The following is a 26259-nucleotide window of genomic DNA, read 5'->3' on the forward strand; positions in this document are numbered from 1 at the left end:
CAAGAGCGTCATTGTGGGGTAGACTAACTGCCCTGAGGTCTTCTGGGCCAAAGCTAATAACCGGCTCGTCCCTCCTATTTTCATCAACCTACAAGCATTACCTCCTACTCCTCGCTTTCCGGGCCCGGTTGGAATCACCATCTGTGGACCCTCCCGAAATCATTTTTATTACCTCTCGGGTCGGGGAAGGGTCCTTCCTTCCAACTTGTCTATTCCTTTCCTCCCGGGAACTCCCTTCTGCTCTTTCGCTTCCACTCGGGATATCTGATTGTCTTGTCCGGGACGTCGAGACAACCTAAGGTAGCTGTCTAGACTTATCCTGGGGAGGATGAGAGACTGGAATGGGACGCTGGCTAGACCCCTTCCTCAGAGTTCGGCACTCATGCGTACTGTGAGAACACTCTTTATGAAGGGTACAGAACCCTTTCTTCTCGGGTCTTGATGCTCTTCCCACCGGACTGGGAAGCGGGGCTATATCTGAACTACACTCCTGGATTTCTCGATCCTGGGTGATCCTCAAAGGGACATGAGAAAAATGTCCCGGACCGCTTTTCTTACGAGCTCTCTCCTCGAGCTTCACAACCCGGTCTCCTCTCGATCTCTTCAAAGCCTCTCTCTTCTGGTTCTGCGTCTCTTCCATATTGATGTACTTCTCTGCTCGAGATAAGAGATCTTCGAAGTTCCCAGGCAGTTTCTTAGTTAAGGATCGGAAAAAATCCCCTTCCCACAGTCCTTGCATGAACGCAGTAGTCTTGTCTCGGGTGCACAGGCTGGCACATCCAGGGCCACTCGGTTGAATCTTTTGATATATGCCCTTAGAGTTTTATCTTGTCCTTGCTTCACTTCGAACAAGCTGAAAGCAGTTTTCTTATACTTCTTGCTGCTGCTAAATTGATGCAAGAATACTTTTTGGAAGTCTTCAAAGCAATGAATGCTTTGTGGCGTCAATCCTTCAAACCATCTTTGTGCAGAGTCGACCAAGGTGGTTAGGAACACTTTGCACTTAATTTGGTCCCCATAACAATGCAACATGGCCATGTTTTCGAAACGAGCAAGGTGCTCTTTGGGATCAGAACTCTCGTCATAGTCCTTGATTTTGGCTGATTTGAAATGCCCGGTTAATGGTTCCCGGACAATGATATCTGAGAACGGGCAACCTTTTACAACATGAACATTGTCCTTAGAACCAACCTGTCCCTCCAATACCTTTACTTTCTTCCTCAACTTCTCTAATTCTTCCGCAACAGTGGGAGATTTAGAACCTGCACTCGACTCCCTCTCCTCCTCCCTTCTCTCTTCCTCCTGCGGCTGCTCACGTTGCTGCTCGGGATGACTGGAATGATGAGTGGTGGCCTTCTTTGCCATGGCCATCTTAACAGCATCAGTTATAATCTTGTTTAACTCCTCGGGAGTTAAATGAATGGTGGGCTGAGGACCATTAGGGGGAGGGCCACCTGCACCAGAAAGACGAGCATTGTTCTCCTCCTGGACTCGAGAAGTGTCTTGGTTTGCTCTTCTAGTAGGAGTCATATCAACGCATTAGAACTCAGACTTCCCACAGACGGCGCCAATGATGCAACCCGGGCGAAATGGATGAGTCGGGTCGGGTATTCAGCCGGATTTGCAATCAAGTTATTAAAAGGAAATATGAGTTGGGCGTCTGGATTGAACTTCCTCCTGGAGAGATCCGAGAGATCTGCGAACAAGAAAGTAACCACGTGAATGGGCGCCGGAGGGGTGTCCGGCGTGACCACTCCGATGATTAAATCAGCAGGGTATTCAAGCAATAAAACCAATGTAGCCAAGTGATGGCTATGAAATTGGTGTGGAGAGTGGAAGTAAATGAGCAATAAATGAGAGTATTCAGTGTGTGTATTCAATATCTCAATATATAGAGTAAATGCAAATAAATAACCTAGTATTTATAGTAGAGGATGCAATGATGATCTCGTTTTTTGTGTTTGAGCATTAATGATAGTAGGGTGGCTGATTATACCCTATTATTCTGACGTGTCAATCTTACACTAGTCACGTCCAGCCCACTTGATTTTATCAACAATTAATGTCATTGTCAGAGATAGGTCGGCTGTGCATGCTCTACCAAAGTGGGGCCATTAAATGGTTCACTCATACAAGGTGGCCGAGCAAAATGCCTCTCGGGTAATTACAGAACAGCTCGGGTATTCTACGTCTCGGGGAAATCATGTCCCGGGGGTCCAATGACTCAGGGCATTAACCCATTTTGTCATGCTACCGGCCTGAGAGCATCCCATCCTGGCCCGGACACCAACCATGGATATGCTCCATGGCCCGGGAAGTCCCAGGACCTATCCATGACCCGGGACATCCCGGGGCATCATCAAACACAAAACCGATTTAAACCGGTTCCGGATTGATATGTCGGACAAGCATCCTAGATGCCTTACCATCACTAAACTCCTCACTGAAAAAGGACTATTGATTTGCTTGCCCGATGAATCGGACATCGCCCGTAGCCAAAATCTAGACAGTCCCGTTCATTTCATTTAATATAGATTTGTCATTTTCTTAATTTAATAGTTGATCGAAGTTATTGACGACGACTTTTGTAGTGATGATACATAATAAATTCATGAATTTTTGTGATTAATAACGTCACTCAGTCCTGAAATCTTGACTCTTTTTGGTTCTTATATTCTCAGCTAGTCGACTGCAAGCCTGGCTATTATTAGTCTATTACTGAATATACCCCACACACTCACTTCATTTTCCTTGACCGAAGAGGTCTCACAGTTTCCAATGGAACAAACAGCACGTGCGAGCAATAAAGTTGTGTAATTTCAAGAACGAACATTCACATTCAAATCCCACTCAGAGATTTTATAGCAGATCAAATTTTGGAGCGTTTGTTTTTTCTTGTTTTTTGCAAGTAGTGTTGTTTGTTCTCTGCATGAGTCTGTTCTGTGTGTCAGAAGCGGTGATCTGAATTTGTTCAGCTTATTTGGCGATCTCTGGTGTAGTTTGCTTCTTTATGTAGAGTGTATTAGTGGGTTTCTCAAGAATGTTTCTTTTTCATGAAGATTTATGTCTCTAAGTGTTCGTGAATTTATTGCTGAGCCTAAGATGGGATTTTCGAGATTGTGTTTTTTACTCTGTTTTTCACTGGGTTTCTTGATCTGTGGTACATTCCAACTGCAATCCTCTCAAATCCAAGTGCTTTTGCAGTTAAGGAAGCAATTAGAGTACCCAAAACAGTTGGATTATTGGCTCAATAAAGGAATTGATCTGTGTTATTTTTCTTCTCCTCAAGTGAATCTTTCATGTCAAGATAATTTTATTTCTGAAATCAGAATATATGGTGATATGCAAACAAGGGCCAGTGCTTTTGATGGATTCCCTATTCCTTATCAAACTTTGTCACAAAATTTCTCAATGGATTCACTTTTAGCAACATTGTCAAGGCTTAATAGTTTAAGATCTTTGAGTCTAGTGTCATTAGGCATATGGGGTCCAATTCCTGTAAAAATTCATAGGCTGCAGTTTCTTGAATACTTAGATTTGAGTTGGAACTTTTTCTATGGTTCAATTCCTCAGACACTTCCAAGAATTGTGAACCTAGAGATCCTTAAACTTGATGGCAACTTCTTGAATGATACTTTTCCTAATTGGTTAGATTCATTTTCAAATCTTACAAGTTTGAGTTTGAAGAACAATCAAATTTATGGTCCGATACCAGCTTCATTGGGAAGAGCTACTTCTTTGATGGATATCAACTTGTCCAACAATCAAATTTCTGGTAAATTGCCCGATCTTAGAAGCTTGTCTAGCTTAAACTGGCTGGATTTGAGCAACAATAAGTTAGATTCCGAACTTCCAATTATGCCAAAAGGAATAACTGCTGTTTTGCTGAGCAACAACTCCTTCTCTGGTAGAATTCCTAAGCAATATGGCGAGCTAAATAATCTCCAGCAACTTGACCTTTCTTTCAATGCTCTTCAGGGTACTACTCCTTCCGAGCTTTTTACCTTGCCCAATATCACATCATTAAACTTGGCATCGAATATGTTGATCGGTTCGCTTCCATCAAGTTTATCTTGTGGCAGTAGCCTTGGATTAGTTGACTTCTCTAACAATAGATTGAAAGGCGTTCTTCCATCATGTTTAAGCTCGGATTTGAAAACCCGAGTGGTTAAGTTTGGAGGGAATTGCTTGTCGATAGATTTGGAACACCAGCATCCCGAAGCATATTGTGTAGAAAACTCATCCAGAAAAAAGAACTCTAAAGGGAAGACTGTGGGGATATTAGCAGGTGTAATTTGCGGGATCATGGTCATATTGGCGACTCTGGCTTTTGGATTTCTTGTATTATGTCGACAGTATTGCCCTCACGGATCATCAGAGCAGCAGTTGCTGCACAAGTCCGTGCAAGATAATTCAGTTAAAAGTCGCGGTTCTGAGCTTATAACAAATGCAAGTATGTTGTTGCCTTCGCGATTTCAGTTAATGCATAGCTATTTTTGCAATTTATCTTCCCAAGCAGCTTGTCAAGGATTAGTCTTAACTCCACAGGATTTATTTCTGATGCGGCAAAGTTAGGCACACAAGATAGGCCTGCTCACCGACTATTTTCTATCGACGAGCTAAAGGAAGCTACAAACAACTTCGACGATCTAGCCTTGATGGGCGAAGGTTCAAACGGAAAGGTTGATCGATCTTTTCATATTGATGTATTTTTCTTTTTAAGGGCGATTTATTGTTTTCTTGGATGGAAATCAAGATCCAAAATATTGCACTAAATTTCTAGTAAAGCCATCTTTTTTTTTTACCTTTGGCCTTGTGCGTACTTTTCTTGAATAAGAAGCAGTTGTGCCTATGATTCAAAACTAGGCAACTTCTGTCAATATTGGCCTTATTAATATTGGGTTCTGTTTTGTCTTGTTCTCAGATATACAAAGGAAGACTGGAAAACAGGGATCAGGTAGCCGTACGGTGTTTGAAAGTGTCAAAAAGGTATACTATCCGAAACCTCAAACTTAGACTGGATTTGCTGGCTAAACTTCGTCATCCACATTTGGTCTGCCTCCTGGGACACTGCATCAAGATTGAAGGAAAAGATGAAGCCGGTGTCAGTGAAGTCTATCTTATTTACGAATATATACCTCATGGAAATTATCAAGCTCGTCTTTCTGGTGAGGGTGGCAAATAATTTGTCATCGGTTGAAATATGACATTATTGGCTTCAACATCAAAACTGAAAGTTTTCTTGAAGCAATATTTCTTAAGCTAGAGCAATTTTTGGGAAATGGATTGCATGATAACTACATTAACCATGGTATATTGCTTGATAAATTACTAAAAGTTTACTGCATCGACTCTGCAGAAACTAGTTCTCAAAAGGTGATCAGATGGCCGGATAGGTTGGCAATTCTAATCGGCATTGCGAAGGCTGTGCATTTTCTGCACAATGGAATAATTCCTGGTTTTTTCAGCAACCAACTGAAAGCAAAAAACATATTGCTAATTGAAAATGGGATAGGGAAGCTCCGTGACTATGGGTTATCTGTTGTAGCTGATCAAAAACTTGACAAGGACAAGGTATGGAACATAACAGATCAAAAACTTGACAAGGACAAGGTATGGAACATAACGCAAACCGTATAATTTTTCAGCGATCAAAGAAAGTACCGTTACACTACTGATATATCATCTTGTTATTTTCTTTTTTTAGGAAGAAAGTGGAGGCCTTAAATCATGGTATGAGATACTTTGGATCATAAAAATGTTATTATAACAGAGACCATACATTTTGCTTTAACAAAATCTTTAAACATATATAATAAGCAGTGTTGTTTACCATTTCTTTTGAGTTAACTAGAATCACTGGCCATGGCTTCTAAATATGCAGGCAAATAAAGAACCTTGAGGACGATATTTATAGTTTCGGGATGATATTACTGGAGTCACTTGTTGCACCATCAGTTCGTGCAAGAAAAGAGTCATTCGTGCTCAACGAAATGGTAAATAATACGATTGAATAACGAGTCCATGTCAACTATCTAGAGTAGAATTCCACATTGATGAATACTCAATCTGAGTTGGAGCCTGTATTCTTTGATTTACATTTCTAGCTTAACAAGTGTTTTCATACTCTTTCTTAAGAGAACAACAGGAAACGAGAAACCTAGACCACAAATGACTTGGCCCAAATAAAAAAAAAGGCAAGTAAAACTAAGTAAACCAACAAAAAAATTCAGTCTATTTAGAAATCTGACCTTTTCATCTCCCTTCCCTCTATTTTCCATATTGTTTGTACTTGTAGCATAAGGATGGCGATAATCACCATCCGATGTCAAACCAAAGTTCTGGTGCTTTCTTTTGTCGTTGTTCAAACATTATTGGTTCCACTTCTCCTTTCTGAAGCTCATTTTCCTTGTTTAACCCTTCTATTTCCCCTGCAATCCGAGGTTATCAAGTGAGAGTTTCGAATTTTCGAGCTCCATCAAGCTTTAATGCATTTTCTTTACAAGTTTTCTGCGATATACAGGTATCTTTAGGGAATCCCGATTGCATCGGTGGAATAGTTGATCCAATTGTACTGGCATCTTGCTGTCAAGAATCTCTCTCAATCGTGATATCCTTAACTATCAACTCCATTTCTCCCGAGTCGTCTACTCGCCCGTCTTTTGAGGATGTCCTCTGGAACTTGCAATATGCAGCTCAAGTTCAAGCAACATCAGATGGTGAACAAAGAATTGGAAAATTACTGCAATCTTTATCTTGTGCCATATAGGCATAGCGGCAAATATGAGGAGACCTTAAATCTGTAGTCATTTGATACTTTGTCAACTTGTAAATGTGAGCAACTTGGATGTGCATATATTGTGGTGGAAGTAGTGAATAAGTCCCTCTTACTTCAAAGGTTTTATATCTACTTTGTGAGGAAATTTCCTCAAAACTGGCTCAAGGGAACGATCGTTGGGGCCGTTGGATCTGGGGTGTTTTCCCAAACAAAATGAATTGAGCTGAATATAATGACAAATTTAAGGCTCGAATTAGTTGAGTTCGTATTCGATTCGAAGCTCAAAATGTTAAAATTTTTTACTCGAGGTTGAATTAAAGTTCGAGTTTGATATTAATGCCCGAAAATAAATACTCGAAAACTCGAAATTCTAAAATGTTTGGTTCGAGGTTGAATCAAAGTTCGAGTTTGATATTAGTGACGGAAAATAATTATTCGAAAAGTTTGAAATTTATTTATTTATTTCATATATAATGTATCTTTTATTAAAATATTAAGGCTCGGAAAATATCGAACAAAATAATTTGATTCCGAATTCGATAATCTCGAAACATAAATCAAATATTTTTCGAGTTGATTTGAAAAGCTCGTAAACCAGATCAGTTTCTTTATACCTCTATTTGGATGTCAGGATCGACTTAACCGAACTTTGTGTATGAGGAAAGGTTCAATTGTGAGTCTTGTATAAAGTGCTCGCATTTCACTTCATATGGAACAATTTCATCATATTATGACTAGAAATACAATGCTATTTCCAAACTCAGTGGTGGAAAATTTCTAAAATTGAAAGTTTTTCGAAAAATACAAATTTATTTATATTATATAAAACTTCCAATTTATATATATAAAAAAAGCTGAATTAACTCGTGATTACTACTATAAGTTTGGATATCACATTATTTGAAGTTTTTATTATATTAAATGATTTTTAGATTGTGTAGGTCTCTTGTGAGACGATCTCACGAATCTTTATCTGTGAGACGTATCAACCCTACCGATATTCACAATAAAAAATAATACTATTAGCATAAAAAGTTATACTTTTTTATGGATGACCCAAATAAGAGATCCGTCTCTAGGTCTCTTGTGAGACGGTCTCACGAATCTTTTTCTGTGACGGGTCAACCCTACCGATATTCACAATAAAAGTAATACTCTTAGCATAAAAAATAATAATTTTTCATGAATGACCCAAATAAGAGACCCGTCTCACACAAGTTTTTGCGGTCTCTTGTGAGACGGTCTCACGAATCTTTATCTGTGAGACGGTTCAACCCTACCGATATTCACAATAAAAAGTAATACTCTTAGCATAAAAAGTAATACTTTTTCATGGATGACTCAAATAAGAGATCACTATCACAAAATACGATCCGTGAGATCGTCTCACATAAGTTTTTGAAAATATTAATATTATATCCTTCAAATTTTTAAAAATAGTATAATAAGATAAATATAATAAAATAATAGAAATATTTACGTGAATGATGAATAATTGAATTCAAGGCAATGATTATGCTATAAGATATGGAAATAGAGTTAACACCATCTAAAAAATAAATAATAATAATATCATATGTAAGGTCTAAAATGCGATAACGTAATCCAACTCTGTGAAAATCTACGGAAAATGAAAAATGACTAATTAAATGGTTTTAATTACATGGATTAAATATAGTGTGCATGTTTACTTGTTTAACATGTAGTTTTAGATTAGAATGCATAAAAACCGTGTTTTAAATGTTATTCGAGACGCGATCGAGGAACGGAGATCGGGGGCCATATGAGAGAAAATATTTTATTAAATAATTATTTTTAATTTTTTAATGAGTGGTGTATTTTAATTGAATTTTCGAAAATAAGGTATTTCTGCATGTCGAGTCGTATTTTAAACCGACAATCAATTTCCAATGAAAATAGGGATTTTTTTAGAATTCGGCTAATATTTTTGCAAATTTTCCTAAACAAAATATTTTAAATATTATCTAATGAGCTTATTATACTAGGTTAATGAGCCTAAGCTTGTACCATGTGTTTTAATTAAAATATAAGCCCTAAAACCCTACACACACATCAAATACACGCCCCTCACCCTAGACTTGTTAGGACTCTTCATCAGCACACACCACATGAAATTTTGAGAGGAAGATTCACGAAGTTTGAAGGAAAAATCAGCAAGGTTGCACTCCGCGTCTCTTCGCCAACGTCATTCGCATCGCAAGTTGATTTTTGTGCGTAATATACGCAAAGGCATGCCTTAATCTTCCTTCAATCATCTGTCACACTATATTATGTGTATTTAATTATCCTTGCATGAAAAATATGATGCATTTTTTGTATTTTTGTTTTTATAGCTATACATGCATAAAACTAGAGTTTTCATCTTCTAAAACTCTTGCTAATGATGCACAAAGGGGCTGTCATGGTAGGGTTTCTTGAAGGGACGTTTTTCCAATATTCTAAGGGTCCGTAGATGCTTAGATAAGGAATGCACCCAGCAGGGACAAAGGCTTGAACGAAATTGGGTTATATGTGAGTTAGGTTCGGCTAGGAGTCCTCGAGAAGCACCGCACTTAGCTGCTGTTAGGGCGTGTCCAAAAGACCTAAAGGGGCTGTAGGATGGTCCTATGGTGGCTGCACGGTGGCTGGTGCGAAGGCAAGGGGCTGGGACGCAAGCATGAAGTCACGCATGGCTTTTTTGTCACGGTTCGAGGGCTGCGGCTTCTAGCCTGGTTAGGTTCTATCCAGTAAGGTCCCTAGGGGTCGGTTATGGTCCCATGGGGTTTGGTTTGGGTCTAGGCGGGTTGGCTAAGGGCTAGAGTTGAAGGTTGCATTGCAAGGTAAGCTAGGGTTTTCAAAAAATAGGGGCAAATTCCAGTAGCTGTTCTAGGCTTGTTCAAGGGTTGTAATTGGCTTGATTTGGGTTGTATAAGGTATGCTTAGGTTTTAATAAGCTTTGGTTCAAGTTTGGTAAAGTTTGATTGAGTTTCGAGTCGATTCAGGTTAAAAACATGACGTAGATTTAAGTTTAAAACAAATTAAAAAATTAGTCGAGAAACTTAAGTTTACGTCTAAGAAATATTTAAAAGTGTATTTTAAGCTGTCATGTTAAGTTTGGATGGATTTGGCCATTTGGGTCATCGTTTTAAAGTCTAAGGATAATTTGGGAAAGTTAGAGTTTCATTGGCAAAACGTTCATTTTACACTTGAAAAATGTTAGACGTCTTGGCAATGTCCTGTCTCCATCTATAAAACTCTGAAATCCCTTCATGCTTGACCACTTACAGCAAGCATGTGGTCGAAAGTTTCACCAAACATGGACGTATTTCTTAAAAAACTTAGATCGCCTCGACTCATTTATATAAATATGGAACAAACAAAATTTAATACGATTTCACCCATACGTCAAGAAATGAGTAAAACTTGTTTTGGGAACATGGATGGTTCAAAGATGACAAAGGTGACAAGAAAATAAGTGCGATTGAATCTATGAAATGGATCAGAAAAATCCCTCACTTTGAAACCCCGCTCTCCTCTTTTTTTGAAATCTCACTGCTCACATGAAGATGGTGATGGGTGAAGGTTTTGGGCTACAATATAAATATACGCACATATTAATTTTCTAAATTTTGCATGATAAAAGTGCTGAAAATTTTAGATTAAGGTACTAACTAAAAAAATTAAAATTTTTAAATGAGGTGCCAAAATTCAAATAAATCGATAAATCCCTAATAAGAAACATAAATTTGTCGTGAGTCCTTGTTTCAGACTTTCTTTGTACCCACTGACTAACAAATCTTTGAACTTTGTTTCAACTCCTTATTTCAGGTCAAAATATGAAAATGTCCTCAATTTTTTTTCAAATCCAACAATAACCCTTTACTTTTTTGTTAGAAAAACAAAAATCCGAGAACAGTCATTATGAGTTATTTTTCCCTCGTTCTGGTTGAAATTCTCCCCAACCTTCTCCCTCAACCCTAAACTACTAATCCACCGACCGCAATGTTGTAGATCTGCGTCGACTTGGAGTGAAGAAAGTTGCAAATCTTTGCGAAATGGCACTGGAACGTGAAAATATCAAAGCCATTGTTTCGCAGGTTTGAAGGTATGATTTTAGATTTGAAGAAATTGAAATTTACAGGCGAAATTGCATGACACTGTTTGTTGTAGTGTATTGTAATTTATATTTTTCTATTGAGTGATTCTTCGAGATTTGTTATGGTTTTAGTGGTTGCGTTGAATTTTCGTGCATCGTGTTAATTTTACAGATTTCTTGGCCAATCTCTAGTTTTTTTTATTGGTCCCACGTGCGGTAATTTGAGATAATAAATATGAAAGAAAGAATAAAATGGATACCGAGATTTACGTGGAAAACCCCTAAAAATTATTAGGGTAAAAAACATGGACAAGATGAAAAGATTTCCACTATAATTTTTTATGGTGTACAACTCACTCACTGTATTTCCAAAGAGAACAATATCTTAATATAGGAGAACAAAACACATCACAAAATATTATAGAACTAAGCACTCAAATGTTGTAAGATGAGAAAAAACTCGAAGAGGAGATGATTTCAGAATGAAAGGGGAGCTCTATTTATAGAGCCCTTGTCCGTGTGAAGACGCGTATAAATGCATCTTCTGTCTTTTGTCCGAAATTTTTGCTGCATAGAAACCACCGCTGTGTGCTCATTTAATGCAATGTTGTCTGACACTTTTGACTTTGCCGACATTTCTCCCACTTGGAGATTTGATTGAGAATTAAACACATCTCCTACACATTCTTTCAATCTTGTCATCACCTGCTGCTTACGTTTCTGTTAGGTCACTAGAGGATCTACACTACTCAAACTTATCAGTGCTCCCTGGCCTGGTCATAAAATAAGCTATGTTAAATTTTGTATGGATTTTCTGCATATCCACAATTCTTTCTTCTAATACTTTCCGTACAAAGTGAAATTGGACTCCGATGTGTTTCGTCTTGGAACGAAAAGCTGGATTCCTTGTGATGTGCAAGGCACTCTGACGGTCAGAAAACAAAGAAACATTATCTTGTTTGTGTCCGATCTCCTTCAATAACCTTTTGATCTATATTGCCTCCTTGCAAGCTTGAATAGCTGCCATGTATTCTGCCTCCGTTGTAAATAACGTCACAACTGTCTACAGTTTTGAAACCTAGCTTACAGCTCTTCTTGCAAGTGTAAAAACATAACCAGTAGTAGATTTCCTCTTATCAGGATCACCTGTATAATTTGAATCGACATAGCCCTTGAGTGTAAAATCTGATCCTCCATAACATAATGCAGCATTTGAGGTACCCTTAATGTATCTAAGAATCATCTTAACTGTATTCCAATGATCTCGTCCAAGATTCGCCATATACCGACTCACTGCTCCCACTGCTTGAGCAATATCCGGTCTTGTACAGATCATGTCGAACATCAAACTTCCCACTGCTGATGCATATGGTACTCGAGACATCTCCATCCTCTCTGCTTCACTGGTAGGACACATCTCGGAGGATCACTTGAAGTTAACAAGAAGAGGGGATCGATATTGGCTTACTATTTTGCATGTTGAAGCGTTGCAAGACTTTCTTCAAATAATTTTTCTGGAAAAGCCAAATCTTTCTGTTACTTTTGTCTCGGTGAACTTGCATCCCTAGAATCTTGTTTGCTGGTCCCAAGTCCTTCATATCAAATTCCATAGCCAACTGTGCCTTCAATCCTTGGATCTGATCTTTGTTGGGGCCTGCTACCAACATGTTATCCACATACAACAACAAAATGATATAATCATCACCAGACCTCTAGAAATATGTAAAAAGGTCTGCACTCAGTTTGTTGTATCCAAGGCTCATGATAGATGAATCAAATCTCTTGTATCAACACCTCGGCGTCTGTTTGAGACCGTACAGATATTTGTTCAACCTGCAAACCAAGTTCTTTTTGTCTTTTTCTGCAAAACCTCTGGCTGGAGCATATAGATTTCTTTTTCAAGATCTCCATGAAAAAATGCCGTTTTCACATCTCGCTGTTCTAGATGTAGGTCAAACTGTAACGCCCCGAAAATTCGAAGGTCCACGCGAACCACATGCATGCAATTATTAAATTATCTTGTATTTTAATTAAATATTTTAATTGCATGAATTAATTATGTTGTGCATATTTGCATGTTTAAAATATACTTTCTACATGGTTGCATTAAAATGTATTTTTAAAAGGTTATTCGAGTTGCGATCGAGGAACGAAGACCGATGGCTGAAAAATAAAAAAATGTTTTTATTGGTTAATTGTTTTTAATTATTCAAATTATGGATGATGTTTTTTCTTATTTTTGAAAATATAGAGTTTTGAGGTGATTTTATACGCCAGTACTTAAATTTTATTGGTGTTGGATTTTCAACAAAAATGCGAACGTTTTGGCAACCCGGCTAATAAATTCACAAACTTATTTTAACAAAACTATTTTTATATTTTATTAAACTTTAATCAAGCACTAATGTGCCTAATTACATTCTTAAGGGGCCTAAGCTTGTTTAAGGGATTAATTAAATATTTAAATTAATAAACCCTCCCCCAAACTTTCATACTACACGCCTACTAATCTGAAAATTCTTCACCGAAAATCTCCTAAAACCACACGACACACACACCCTCAATATTTGAAAGAAAATTTCGGTGGAAACTACAAGGAATTCAAGCCAAGGTTCTTGCCCCGTTCTTCGCAATCATCAACGATAATTCGTGTGTTTAAAACGCAAAGGCACGCCATATTTTTCCTTTACTCATCATCACACCATATTATGTATTTATTTATGAATTGCATGAAAAAAATAAGAACACCTTGGTATATTTTCGTACATGCATCAAACGTGAATTTTTAAAGCTTGATTTTGATCCAAAAATCATGATTTACATGTATATAAGGGGCTGCCATGATTAAGAATTGAAAAGAGAAGATTTATACACGTCCTAATGTCCTAGAAAACACATGTACGGACTGTACATAAGAATAGAACAAGCTGGTGCCTTAATTCTGTCATGTGATCAAAGGGGGGCATCGGCTCATGGTTTTGCTACTGGGCTTGGGTTTGGCTGGGACCAGGGCTTGGCTAGGGTCCGTGAGGGGTCAAGGGAAGAGTCCTAGCCATGCTAGGACTCGAGGCTGGGGAGGAGTCCTCGCAAGCTAGGACTCCACCCGATTGTTACAACAAGATGGAGCGTAGGTTTCAATAGGTTATGCAATGGGGAAAGGCTTGGCCTGAGGGCTTGGGCTGGGCTAGGTTAGGTCCTTAGGGTCCTAGAAGGGTGCTAGGCCGGGATGGTTCAGGGCCTGGTTGGGTTGGCTAGGTCCTAGCGACAGAAACAAGAGTCCTTGTCAAAGTGGGTTTCTCGGCCAGTTTGGGTTGCTGGGAAGTTTGGCTGCGGTTTTCAACTGGGGCTCGAGTCCTATGGGTTCTAAGGGTCCAGTAGGGGGGTCCCTAGAGGGTCTGGTCATGAGTTGGTGCAGGGTGGCTCGATGGGGCTCGAGCCAAGCACAGAAAACGTGAGAGGAAAGCTTTTGGCAGCAAGTTAGGCGTGAAGTTGCTGTCAAGGTTCAGGGGCTTCGCTGCTTGGGTTTCAGGACTTGGGTTGGTCTGGGCTTGGGCTTGGCATGGTACAGGGAAGGTTAGGGTCATGAGGGGTCAAGTGGTTAAGGGATGGAAGGGTCCTATACTAGGTGGGAGTCTTATTGCTCAAAGGGTAACACACGCTCAACAAATACAGATTATTGGGTCGAATTCCAGGAGGTTTTTGGTCGGGCCAAGGCTGGTTATTTGGGATGGGTTTGGTCAGTAGGGTCCCTAGGTGGGTTGGCTAGGTTTTGGCTCAAAGTGGCTCGGGCGTGGCTCGAGTAAATCGGGAGATGGCTCGGTGGGTTCGTTATTGTGTGAAAAACGAGATTTAAGAACTAAAAATTGAATCCATGCATCCACGGGTGTGGCTCATGACTTGTAAGGGTAGAATAAATAATAAAAATGCTATGTTTAAAGTTTGGGATCAAAATAACGAGTTTGGATTTATCCGGGATTTAATCGCCGCACGAAACGTTAATTAACGAATTAATTGAAACGCCTAGTTTTAAGTTTTATAAAATTATGCAAAATTATATTTAAGCTTAAATAATTATTAGAAGTCTAAGTTTTTAATTTGGGAATTTTATATCAAGGTTTGGTTTAATTCAGGATTAAAACGCATTAATACGTCATATTTAAAGAATTATTGAAAAGTCCTCGATTTAAGCTAAATAAAAATACGAGAAAATTCATGTAAACTTAAATAATTATTTGGGACATATTGGAGTCAACGGAATTAAGAAAAAGTCGAAAACGTGAAATTTTACGTCTAGGGGTAAAACAGTCTTTTTACACCTATAAATTAGTAAACGTCATGGCAGTGTCCTGAATGCTGTTTTATGTGCTAATATGATTATTTTCAATGGTTATGGATGTTTATGGAATTTTTATATGTTAATATGTCAATTTTAAATGTTTATGGATTTTTAAGATGTTAATATGTTTAAATGTTTTATGATTTAATATGTTAAAATGTTTATTTTAAATGTTTATGATTTAAATATTTATTTTAAACGTTTATGATGTTAAAATGTTTATTTTGAAACGTTTATGGCTTTTTATGATTTTTATAATTTAAAACGTTTATTTTAAATGCTTACGGATTTTTAATCTGTTAAAAATGTTTATTTTAAAATGTTTATGGATATTTATGATTTTAATATGTTAAATTATGATTTTTAAATGTTTATGAATTTTATGATTTAATTTGGACATTTAAAAGATATTTTGCATGCTTGGTTTAAAAGAAAAATGATATTATATGCATGTTTTTATTAAGTGATGAAAATACGAAATGTTGAAGGACGTGAAGGGATTGTGACTAAATATGTTGGAAATATCGTGAGGGTTATGGTCCCAGTGGGAGCCCGACGATCGTGTTTCCTTGGATACGGATACGAATACGAATACGAATACGAATACGAATATGTTAATACGTTGACCTGGTGAGAGTGTTGCTGGTGTCCCCCGCCGCCCAGTACCGTGGTTTTCTCTAGATGGATCCATCGCCCAATACGATCAAGAATACGAGTCACAATCACGATCTGAATTCAACAAAAGACGAACATGAATATGAATATGTTGACACGACTATGAATATGTTGATACGAATATGGATATGTTAATATGAATATGAATATGATGACATGGATATGTTGATATGAATATGGATACGAATATGAATATGTTTAAGTTTATATGAAAATGTGTATGAAAATGTTTATGCATAAGATCATGAAAATGTTTACGAAAATGTTATGTTTTAAGTTTACGCATCTTCATGAAAATGATATTTTAAAGTGTAAGTATTTTTCATTGTCGTATGTGATCTGTATATGTAGTACTTGTTATCAAGAATATGATGTGTTGAGTCTTTAGACTCACTAGGTGTCATTGATGCAGGTGATTATGATAATAATGTTAATGGATGTCTTGATGGTTGACTTTGCTGGACTGAAGGTACACAAAACCTGAGGACCTACGCTAGTTTTTCGCAATAGTTTACGATTCATGATTTTAAGTGATGTTAAAGATATTTTTACGACAATTGATTTATGAGTGGTTTTGAGAGGTTATAGTATGGGCTATACTTTTCAAATGTTATTTTTAGGTTTAGTAAAATGTTGGATAATTTTATGCTAAATTATTTCCTTTGATTTTCAAATGTTAGTTGGGTGTTTTATTTTAAAATAATGTCAAAAATATTTTATGGTTCGGCCGAATGCTATGTGAGGTTTGAAAAAAAAATTAGCACGTTTTAAGAAAATGATTAAGCAGACGTTTCACAAACACCACACATAATATCAACACTACTCTGACTGTTGTAAGCCGAACCACATGAAAAAATATCTCATTGAAGTCGATGCCTTCTTTCTCAGCATATCCTTTTACCACCAATCTAGCACGATACCGCTCCACTTGGTTATTGCAATCACGCTTGATCTTATAGACCCATCTGTTACCAATGATTTTCCTCCCTCGTGGTAGTGTAACTAGATCCCAAGTTTTATTATTGTCTAATGCCTTCAACTCTTCTTGCATTGCTATCATCCACAAGGATACATCTGAGCTTTGAGTAGCCTCGTGGAAACTCGATGGTTCACCATCCTTTGATAATAGACAATATGCAATGTTGCTTTCAGTGACATAATCTGAAAGCCAACCTAGTTGTCTTCTGTCTCGAGTTGACTGCCTTACATTGGAAATCTCAGACTTAACATTTTTTTTTCTTCGTGCTCTGGTACTATTTCACAAGAATTTTGACTTTCATCCGTCTTATTTTCCACCTGAAATATAGCAGTTTCTGAATTCAGCATGCCTTTGTCTCTCTTTACTTTATTTTCCTCGAAGATAACATCTCTACTGATGACAAGCTTGTGAACAGTAGGATCCCACAAGCGAAACCCCTTTACTTTATCAGCATAACACAAGAAGATACATTTTCTGGATTTCGAATCCAACTTCGATCTTTCTTGCTCATTGTATAGAACATACACAAAACTTCCAAATGTATGCAAATGAGAATAATCTGTCGGCTTCCCGGTCCACATCTCCATCAGAGTCTTCAGGTCAATCAGCCACTGAAGGAGAACGATTGATAATATAACAAGCGATTTTGACTACTTCTGCCCAAAATGACTTGTCTAAACCCGCAATCCTCAACATAGCTTTTGTTCTGTCCAACAAGGTTCTATTCACCCGCTCCGCCACTCCATTCTGTTGTGGTGTGTAAGCCGTCATGAATGGTCTTTTGATGCCTTCATGTTGACAATATGCATCAAATTCGTCACTGGTATATTCTCCTCCATTGTCAGTCCTCAAACACTTGATTTTCTTTTCAGAATCAAGTTCAACCCGCGCTTTGAAATATTTGAAGATATGGAAAACATCTAATTTTTTCTTGATTGGATACACTCAACATCTCCTAGAGAAATCATCAATGAACGAGACAAAGTGTAATGCCCGATTACTCGTACAAATGATTAATGATGCGTTTATGTCATTTATTATATAGTTATTTGACTCATTATGTTTCATGTGTTGAATAAAATATCGATAATGAGATTGAATATGATTTATATATTATCCATGTTATATTGAGAATGAATATATGTCTAAATGCTAATAGTAAGATGTGTAGATAAAATAATGTAATGAAAGTTGGTATGAAACTGCAGGAAATGAGATGAAAATATGACAGTTCTAACGTGTTTTAGCATAATGATTTGGATATTGATCCAAATTGTGTGAGGTCACAACCATAAGGCTAAGATATAAGGTTACAACTTTCATGTTTTGGATTTTGTCCAAATCATTGTGGAAGACAAGCCAAAAGCGCCACGAAGTGTATCGTCATTCCTACAATGACATATTTTGGTAGATTGCGTATAACTTTTTACACATGCCTCCAAATGACATGAACCTAGTTGGAGATGCAAGCCAAGACATAGGGCTACAATTTTCTGTTTACCACGTTTTCTAATTATGAAGGGAAGAGACGTTTCTGGAGCAATCTTTGATGAAACTGTACGCAGAGGCAGAATGTTTGGCGCCCGAGCGGTAAGATCTTACCGCCCGGGTGCACTACAAATTCAACATTTGGGCAGAAAGTTCCACGCTTGAGCGGTAATATGTTACCGTCCAAGCGCCGCCTTATACATAAGAAGATAAGTTTCGAATTTTCTAGGCTTCCACACCAGTTCATCAATTCATTTCACAGCAAAACTCAAGGGAACACCAAAAAACTCCTCCTCCAAGTGATTTTTCCTCTTCTTCCTTCTTTTGAAGTTAGAATTTAATTCTTCATCACAAGGGCCTCCTAGGGTGGTAAGTATTCAGCTCTTTAATGGCTGTTTCACCTAGTATAGACATAGTGATTGGTTTATTGATGTATTTGACAGTATAGGAGCGAGAAACATCGTCTCAAACCAGTATTCGTACGCTTGGACTGTATGTTGGCATGTTCTTGAAGTAATACATGAGTAATATTATGTATTTCAAATGCTTCCCTTTGATTATTCCTATATGTACATTGTTAGTATGTTTATTGATGAAAACGTAGTACCATATTCCATTGTTATGTATTAAATATGAAAGACATTTATGAATATTGAAGATGAGTGCTATGTCATGAACATGAATATGAAAGAGAAGGAAAATGACTGATTTTTATATGATAAATGAGCTTGTTGACATCATGTGTTGTTTTAAGTCCACCAAACCTATTGGCCAATATATGTTCATCGGGCATGGGGTTGTCAAATGTGCTCCCTGACATCAACACAGTAGTAGCTATATAATAAAGCAAGCATAGTAGTACAGGTCAACTGATAGGATCGGTTAATAGGTAGAAACGTATTTAGAAGGGGGGGGTTGAATAAACACTCACGATTTTTATAACCTTCTTCGAATGAAGTATCAGTTTTGTGATAAACTGAAACTTAGGAATCTTATCAGTCGATGTCAATCAGTTTAACTAATATAGTTGCGGAAATAAACTGACTGAAAGATAGAATAAATGACTGAAGTAATAATGCAAGGATTTATGGATGTTCAGATATTTGAATAACTCTTACGTCACCCCTTCTATCACAAGGATATGATATGTACTAAAAGACTTTGATCAATACAAAATTTGTACAGACCCGCTTCAGTTTGGACTTAACACTGCCAAGACTGAAACTCTTAGTTAACAATAATTCTCACAGTTCTTCAACTGGATTTTAGCACGACTGATATAAGTAATACAGAGGTTTGTGCTAGTTAGCTCGAAAGGTAGCCTTAAATGCTACGAATATTTCTAATGAGTGTGAGCTTTTTGAATCTCAAGTGAGAGTAATAAATTTAGCAGAATAACAGCAAGCTTGAGAGAATGGATGAATCGTATATTTCAGCTCTATGTCTCATCTGTTCTTCTTGCTTATTTATAGGCTTTCTTCCAATGGTAATAATAAATACAATTTGAATCTTTTGTATCCGTTGATTGCAACGTCAACATTCTTCTGATATTCGTACAATGTATTCTCTGAAATGCGGCGTCCCACTACAAGGTACAGTCTGCTTTGTACTATTGTCGGTTGAATGCCCTTTTCAACTGATGACGTGTTCAGCTGAATGATCAGCTGATAAGTAACTACACAACTGAGTATATCAACTGATCAGTCAGTTGACAAAGTAGATTCAGTTCGGTTGATAACTTTAGTTTATCAATTCGTGTGTTCGTGATCAGTTAGTTTAACAGATTGATATCTAATTTTGTCAAACCACCGAAATTAAGTTTCCAATATCAACTAATGAGGCTCAAGTACAAAAATGAACATGAATATATTCTATGGTATGACATGGTTTAAAGATTCATTGTTGATCACGACTTGATATGTATGTTCCTTCTACGTATATTGATATGTATAAGTGCCAACTTATTGAGTTTTATAAACTCACGTAGCTCATGTATTACAGGATCAGGTAATGAAGATACATAAGATGCCGGTTCGCCAATGGTCGCTCATGACGTGCCTTACATCGACAAGAACCTGAACATCTTATTGTATAGCTTCCGCATATGTATTATGATAAATTTTATGCCATGGTTTGAAACGACGTTTATGACTATGTGTATAACGATACGCAGTATGTTTGGGTATGAAAATATGCTTGTATATATGCATCGATATTGTTGCTTGAGTTTTGGATTTTACAAAATGTGTGGACATCATGCCAAATTTTTTTATAAACCATCAAATTGATACTTTTATTTGAATTACTTCATAATAAAGGATATAATCAAACCCTATTTTGATTATGAGTATAAGTATCATTAAGCGTGTTAAGTATAGAAGAAGGGTGTTACACAAAGTATCTCGCTCCTCCTAGGGATACAACCGGTGCTTGCCAAACATCCGAATGAACTCCAGTATGATTTTGCTCCTGGCAGTAGAAGTGCCTAACTTTAATCTGTGTTTTTTATTGGTAACACAATGCTCATAAAGGGGTAGTGACACTTTTGTAAGTCCCGACAGCAGCTTTTGTTCTGAGAGAATTTTTAACCCTCGTTCTGACATATCCCTGAGCTTTCTATGCCATAATCCTGAACCAATTGATGCAACAACTAGTTCCGCCTCTTTGTGTGTTTCTCCCAAAAGTACATACTGATTTGCAACAACTTTTTTCCGCCTTAATAACCACAAGCGCACTCTTCACAATTTTCATGATCCCATTCTCGATACGAGTTTTGCACCTGATGTCATCCAATTGCCCCAAGGACAAAATATTCTTCGTCAGTCCCTTCACACATCGTACCTCTTGTATGGTGCGAATGATGCCATCAAACATTTTGATAGTACCGACCCCAGCGATTTCCAAGACATGATCATTTCTCATAAATACATATCCTTATGAGACTGGTTCATAATGATCGAACCATTATCTCTGAGATGTCATGTGCCACGTCGCTCCTGAATCCATAATCCATGTGTCACAAAATTTTTGCCTGCCTTTTGCAACTGTTGCTGCTTCACTGAATAATATTTCACCACCGTCTGAAGTATTAGCCCCATTTCCTTGAGAATTTTTTTCAATACTCGTACACTGTTTCTTGAAGTGCCCTTTACTGCCACATTCAAAGCAATAAATATTTTTCTTCTTATTTCTTGACTTTGATTTACCTCGTCTTTGGCTCCCACTGGAGTCACGGTCCATAAATCCTCTTCCTCTTATCATCGATAAAGCTTATGTCTGCTTCGATATTACCAACCTATCTTCTTTACTCTTGCGCCGACTTTCTTCATCGAGAACCGTAGTTAAGACAGAGTCGAATTTTAGAAAGCCCATAAGAATATTGTTGGTTATGTTGATGATAAGTCGATCATATGAATCTGGTAGACTTTGAAGTAAAAGCCCTGAACAATCATATTCCCCTATTTTATGCCCCATGGAAGTGGGTTGTGCAAATATAGTATTTAGTGTGTTGATATGGTTGGTCATTGATGATGATTATGTCATCCGAAGAGTATAAAGCCTTATCTTTAGAAAAATCATGTTGTGTAACGACTTGACCTCGTACATCTTCGTCAGAGTATCCCAGATAACTTTTGTTGTTTTTATCTCAGAGATACTTGACAATACTTCGTCTGCTATAGCCAAGTGTAAATTGGCAACAACATTATCATTTATTTCATTCCACTTTCCATCGTCCGTAATTTTCACCGGTCTATCTCCAATAGCCACCAAGCAATTCTCCTTTCTTAAAACTGCTTGTATCTTTATGTTTCACAACATAAAATTGCTTCCATTGAACTTTGTTATCTCGTACCTGTCCGTCATTATGTCTACAACAATTTTAGTAGGCTGGACAAAATAATTCCGCCTTAATAAAAAATCTCAAAATTTTTTTTCTGATGTGGCAGATCAGTTTAGGCTGCAACTACAAAGCATACTCAGAATTTTAAAAAATTTTAAACTAAGGCTCTGATACCACTTGTTGGTCCCACGTTCGGTAATTTGAGATAATATGAAAATAAAGAATAAACTGGACAACGAGATTTACGTGGAAAACCCCTAAAAATTATTTAGGGTAAAAATCACGGGCAAGATGAAAAAATTTCCACTATAATATTTTATGGTGTACAACTCACTTACTCTGTTTCCAAAGAGAACACACTCTCTTAATATAGGAGAACAAAACACCTCACAAAATATTATAGAACTAAGCACTTAAATAGTATAAGATGAGAGAAAACTCGAAAAATGATGATTTCAGAATGAAATGGAGAGCTCTATTTATAGAGTCCTCTCCTTGTCCGTGTGAGGACGCATATAAGGCACGTCTTCTATCTTCTATCCGAAATTTCCACTGCATATCCAACCACTGTTGTCTGCTCATTTAAGTGGGAATGCAGTTCATTTACTCGGATTGTACGAATGAATGTATGATGTTTTGATCTTATTGTGCTGAATATAATTTTTTTTAGTATCTTGAGAATAGAACTCGGAAGTGGTCATTGCAATGTTTCGTTTCTGGGTTGCTGCAAGTACAAAAAACATCTTTTTTTTTTATCTCATTCTTTAGTAGGTGTATCTTGATGGATATTTTTGTGAGCATGATTTTTGTGATCTCATTCGTCAGTGGTGTAGCTTGATGGATATTTTTGTGAGTCTCGACAAAAAATATGCAAAGACGCAAGCATCTTATGCGGTGGATCTACGTATTGAAGAATGATTCATCTTCATATGTGTGTGAAGCTTACAACGATCGAATTGAGGGCATAGAAAAGGCAATGAACATCTCAACAACTTGGATGATGGGAGGTAAAATACATTTATTTATTATTAAATACATTTTCATATTGGTGTTTTGATAATGTTTTAGTACCGGTTTTAATACAATAAAAAAATGAAATGAAATTTTTAGATTGTTCTGTATAAATTATCAATTTATTAATTTTAATTTTTTTATATTTTGTATCTTTTATATTAGCTTTTGTAGTTGATGTTCTTGTTTATATTATTAATTTTATATTAAACTTGTAAGGGTTGATGAGGAAGACACACAATCAAGGAATGATAGCGAGGTTGAACGGGCCCCATGTTCCAATGCATAGATGCTTGGATTAATTGTATTGTGGTGTAAGGCAAACATTCAAGGATGTCGTTGATTTAAGAAATGTGTGAAAAACTATGTTGTTGCTACCAGACGTTCATTTTGTGTATCTTAAAAATGACAGTGAAAAGGTTATTACTATTTATAGTGAAAAAGGTTGTGGTTGGAGAATTTATGCTTCGAAACATAAAGCAAAAAATATTTTTGGCATCCGAAAATGTAATATGCAACATATATGTAGTGAAAGTAATCTACATAGTAGAGGGTATCCACAACCGATGCATATTGGATTGCAAATGTTTTGGAAAGAACTTGAGATGAGAGCCCTCTTATCATGCTTGTACCATGCAAAAGGACTTGCAAATAGATTATGGAGTAAAGTTAGACTACCACAAAGTGTGGAAAAGCAAAGAATTGGCGATGCATGATATTCATGGTACAAATAAAGGATGCTACGATAAATTAAGATGGTTCTATCATGCTGTAAAAGAGAATATTCTTTGTAGTATTGTTGAGTGTGAGATTGATCACTTGGCTAATTAATTTTGATGGTTGTTCATATGCATGCAAATCATGAACATGATGCACCGGAGGCCTGAATCAATTTTATCCATGATTAAGGAATTAAGTCCAGCAAAGGAAAATACCATTGCAAGTGTATATATGGAATCCCGAACATTTTAAGTTCCGCTTTTAAGGTGCATGACCGAGCTTCCAACGCCAGGCGCAACCGGAATTTTCAGGGTGGACTTAATTAATCAAGATCTACAACTTTTGTATACAATTTTTTGTAAAACCACAGGCGATATTGCCAGAATTCGGAATCTCAAAATAGTGGGCATGCCACTTTGTAGCCAGAAAAATACCACTACTCGACTTCTAGGAAAATTGGTTTCCATGCATGGAGTCGTCTTCTATGCAAATTCCTCTCATTAATTGTCTTCCAACGAACCTCGTTTTCATAAAGTTTTTCTTATCCACTTTCTATGAACTATAAATAAATACAATCATGCAGTGTTTGGCAAGCTCTGCTATCTTTTTAGGCAAAAAATTTTAAAAACAATTTATAAGTTGTCTGACAGCTTAAGGTTTTTTTTATTTAAAAGTTGGATATCTCCAACTTAATTTTTAATATCTCATTTGAATATCTTTTAAATACCAAATTATCCTTATATATTTTACTATATATCAAACATACATTCATATAAGAAAATATATAAACTGAACACAAAAATTATAATGAGATTGTTTCAATGATAAATTTTATGAGAAAAATATTCAGTTCGATCCAACTCGTGAGAAATTATTAATTTTTATGCAAAAAAAATTATTTTTATGGTAGATACGAGTCGAATCGACTTATCTCGTTGATATAAACTCGTGAGACAGTCTTACAATAGACGTACTCATTTGTTTATTACCCACTAATTATTATTAATACATAAATAATAATTATTATAATTATTATTTCATAGTGTTATGTCATTTTTTTTGGTAATTATTATAATATCACACGTCAGCAAAATTAAAGTAAATTAATCCCCACACTGTAACCTTATACTTTAGATATTAGTGTCATGATATGTTTTTAAATTATATCCACTTTCACAAATAATATATATAATTTTTAATATTGGAAAAAAATGTTGTGATAAATTCAGTAACATACAAAGCTTAAGATTTGGTCAAATTTTGTCTAATATTAAACGGTGATATCACTATATATACAAAAACTACTATAAAATATCATAATTTTAAATAACTAATTAAAGAATCAATAACGTACTTGTTCAATCTAATATTAAACGGTGAATCAAATTTATCCACTTTTAAGGTGCATGACCGAGCTTCCGACACCAGGCGCAACCGGAATTTTCAGGGTGGACTTAATTCATCAAGATCTACAATTTTTGTATACAAATTTTTTGTAAAACCACATCCGATTTGCAAGAATTCGGATGTTCAAAACAGTGGGTATGCCACTTTGTTGCCAACAAAAATACGTGTAGGACCGAGTGCTTACCGATTTACTAAAAGCTATAGTTAGTAGTAATGGTGCAACTCAAATCTTTTAAACTTCACTGCAGCTCAAGCACCACGGTTCGATCGCTCTGCCAAGCAGGGACAATTATTGCACCTAACAATCTCCCTCCCAATAATTGCACTCTTTGCAATCAATGGGAATCGAACCCGTGACCTTGACTCTGATACCAATTGTAGGACCGAGCACTTGCCGCTTTACCAAAAGCTATAGCTAGTAGTAATGGTGCAACTTAAATCTTTTAAACCGCATAACAGCTCAAGTACCACGGTTCAATCGCTTTACCAAGAAGGGACAATTATTGCACCCAACAATACGACTACTCGACTTCTAGGACAATTGGTTTCCATGCATGGACTCTATATGACACAAGGAACAAATTTTATGTTATACACCAAAACCTAAAACAAGAACTAAACAAGAATTTTAAATGCATGAAAATGCGACCCGGGAAGAGCAATTTTTGGACTTGAGCAACTTATGTTCTTCACGGTTTTGATTTTTCTGCTCCGACTTTGCTTATATTTTTTATACATCTTCCATACTAAATGATTTCTAGGTTGAATAGGAGGGTTTGGGAATTTTTTAATAGTTTCTTTTTTTCTATTTTCATATTTTTCCTTATTTATGGGTATTTTCCTAGCATTTTTCTGGGGCTTTTTGTTCGATTTTTTTGTTTTTTTTTTTAGTGAAATGAAGCTTATTTATAGCCAAGAAAATATGTTG

The 26259-nt window shown here is 36.6% G+C and overlaps 1 protein-coding gene and 1 long non-coding RNA gene across 4 annotated transcripts; both read left to right on the plus strand.

Moving 5' to 3' along the window:
* The first annotated feature begins 2699 nt into the window (after nt 1-2699).
* On the plus strand, nt 2700-6904 carry LOC142540914 (putative inactive leucine-rich repeat receptor-like protein kinase At3g03770). 3 transcript variants are annotated; one of them, XM_075647380.1, is made up of 7 exons: nt 2700-4453; nt 4549-4682; nt 4925-5168; nt 5360-5613; nt 5708-5733; nt 5885-5996; nt 6524-6904. In XM_075647380.1, exons 1-7 carry the CDS (start codon nt 3064-3066, stop codon nt 6767-6769), a joined length of 2406 nt encoding a protein of 801 aa, XP_075503495.1. In that variant the 5' UTR covers nt 2700-3063; the 3' UTR covers nt 6770-6904. The 3 variants fall into 3 exon arrangements, with proteins under 3 accessions (XP_075503495.1, XP_075503497.1, XP_075503496.1); XM_075647381.1 differs by having other exon boundaries at nt 2701-4453; nt 5360-5574; XM_075647382.1 differs by lacking the exons at nt 5885-5996; nt 6524-6904 and having other exon boundaries at nt 5360-5574; nt 5614-5731.
* Nucleotides 6905-10582: 3678 nt separating this feature from the next.
* LOC142539057 (uncharacterized) lies at nt 10583-20542 on the plus strand. Its single transcript, XR_012818799.1, has 3 exons — nt 10583-10883; nt 16298-16354; nt 20354-20542. It is a non-coding gene; the product is annotated as an uncharacterized LOC142539057 (long non-coding RNA).
* The last annotated feature ends 5717 nt before the right edge of the window (nt 20543-26259 follow it).

Source organism: Primulina tabacum, chromosome 3 (genome assembly GCF_025594145.1).
Source record: "Primulina tabacum isolate GXHZ01 chromosome 3, ASM2559414v2, whole genome shotgun sequence".
In the NCBI taxonomy this organism is placed as follows: Eukaryota; Viridiplantae; Streptophyta; class Magnoliopsida; order Lamiales; family Gesneriaceae; genus Primulina; species Primulina tabacum.

Excerpts from the sequence above, each read along its gene's own strand:
- LOC142540914 (XM_075647380.1), top strand. The coding sequence starts at position 3,064 with ATGTCTCTAAGTGTTCGTGAATTTATTGCTGAGCCTAAGATGGGATTT. Across the intron at positions 4,454-4,548 it reads TGAGCTTATAACAAATGCAA|GATTTATTTCTGATGCGGCA; the intron begins GTATGTTGTTGC and ends TTAACTCCACAG. Across the intron at positions 5,614-5,707 it reads AAAAACTTGACAAGGACAAG|GAAGAAAGTGGAGGCCTTAA; the intron begins GTATGGAACATA and ends TTCTTTTTTTAG.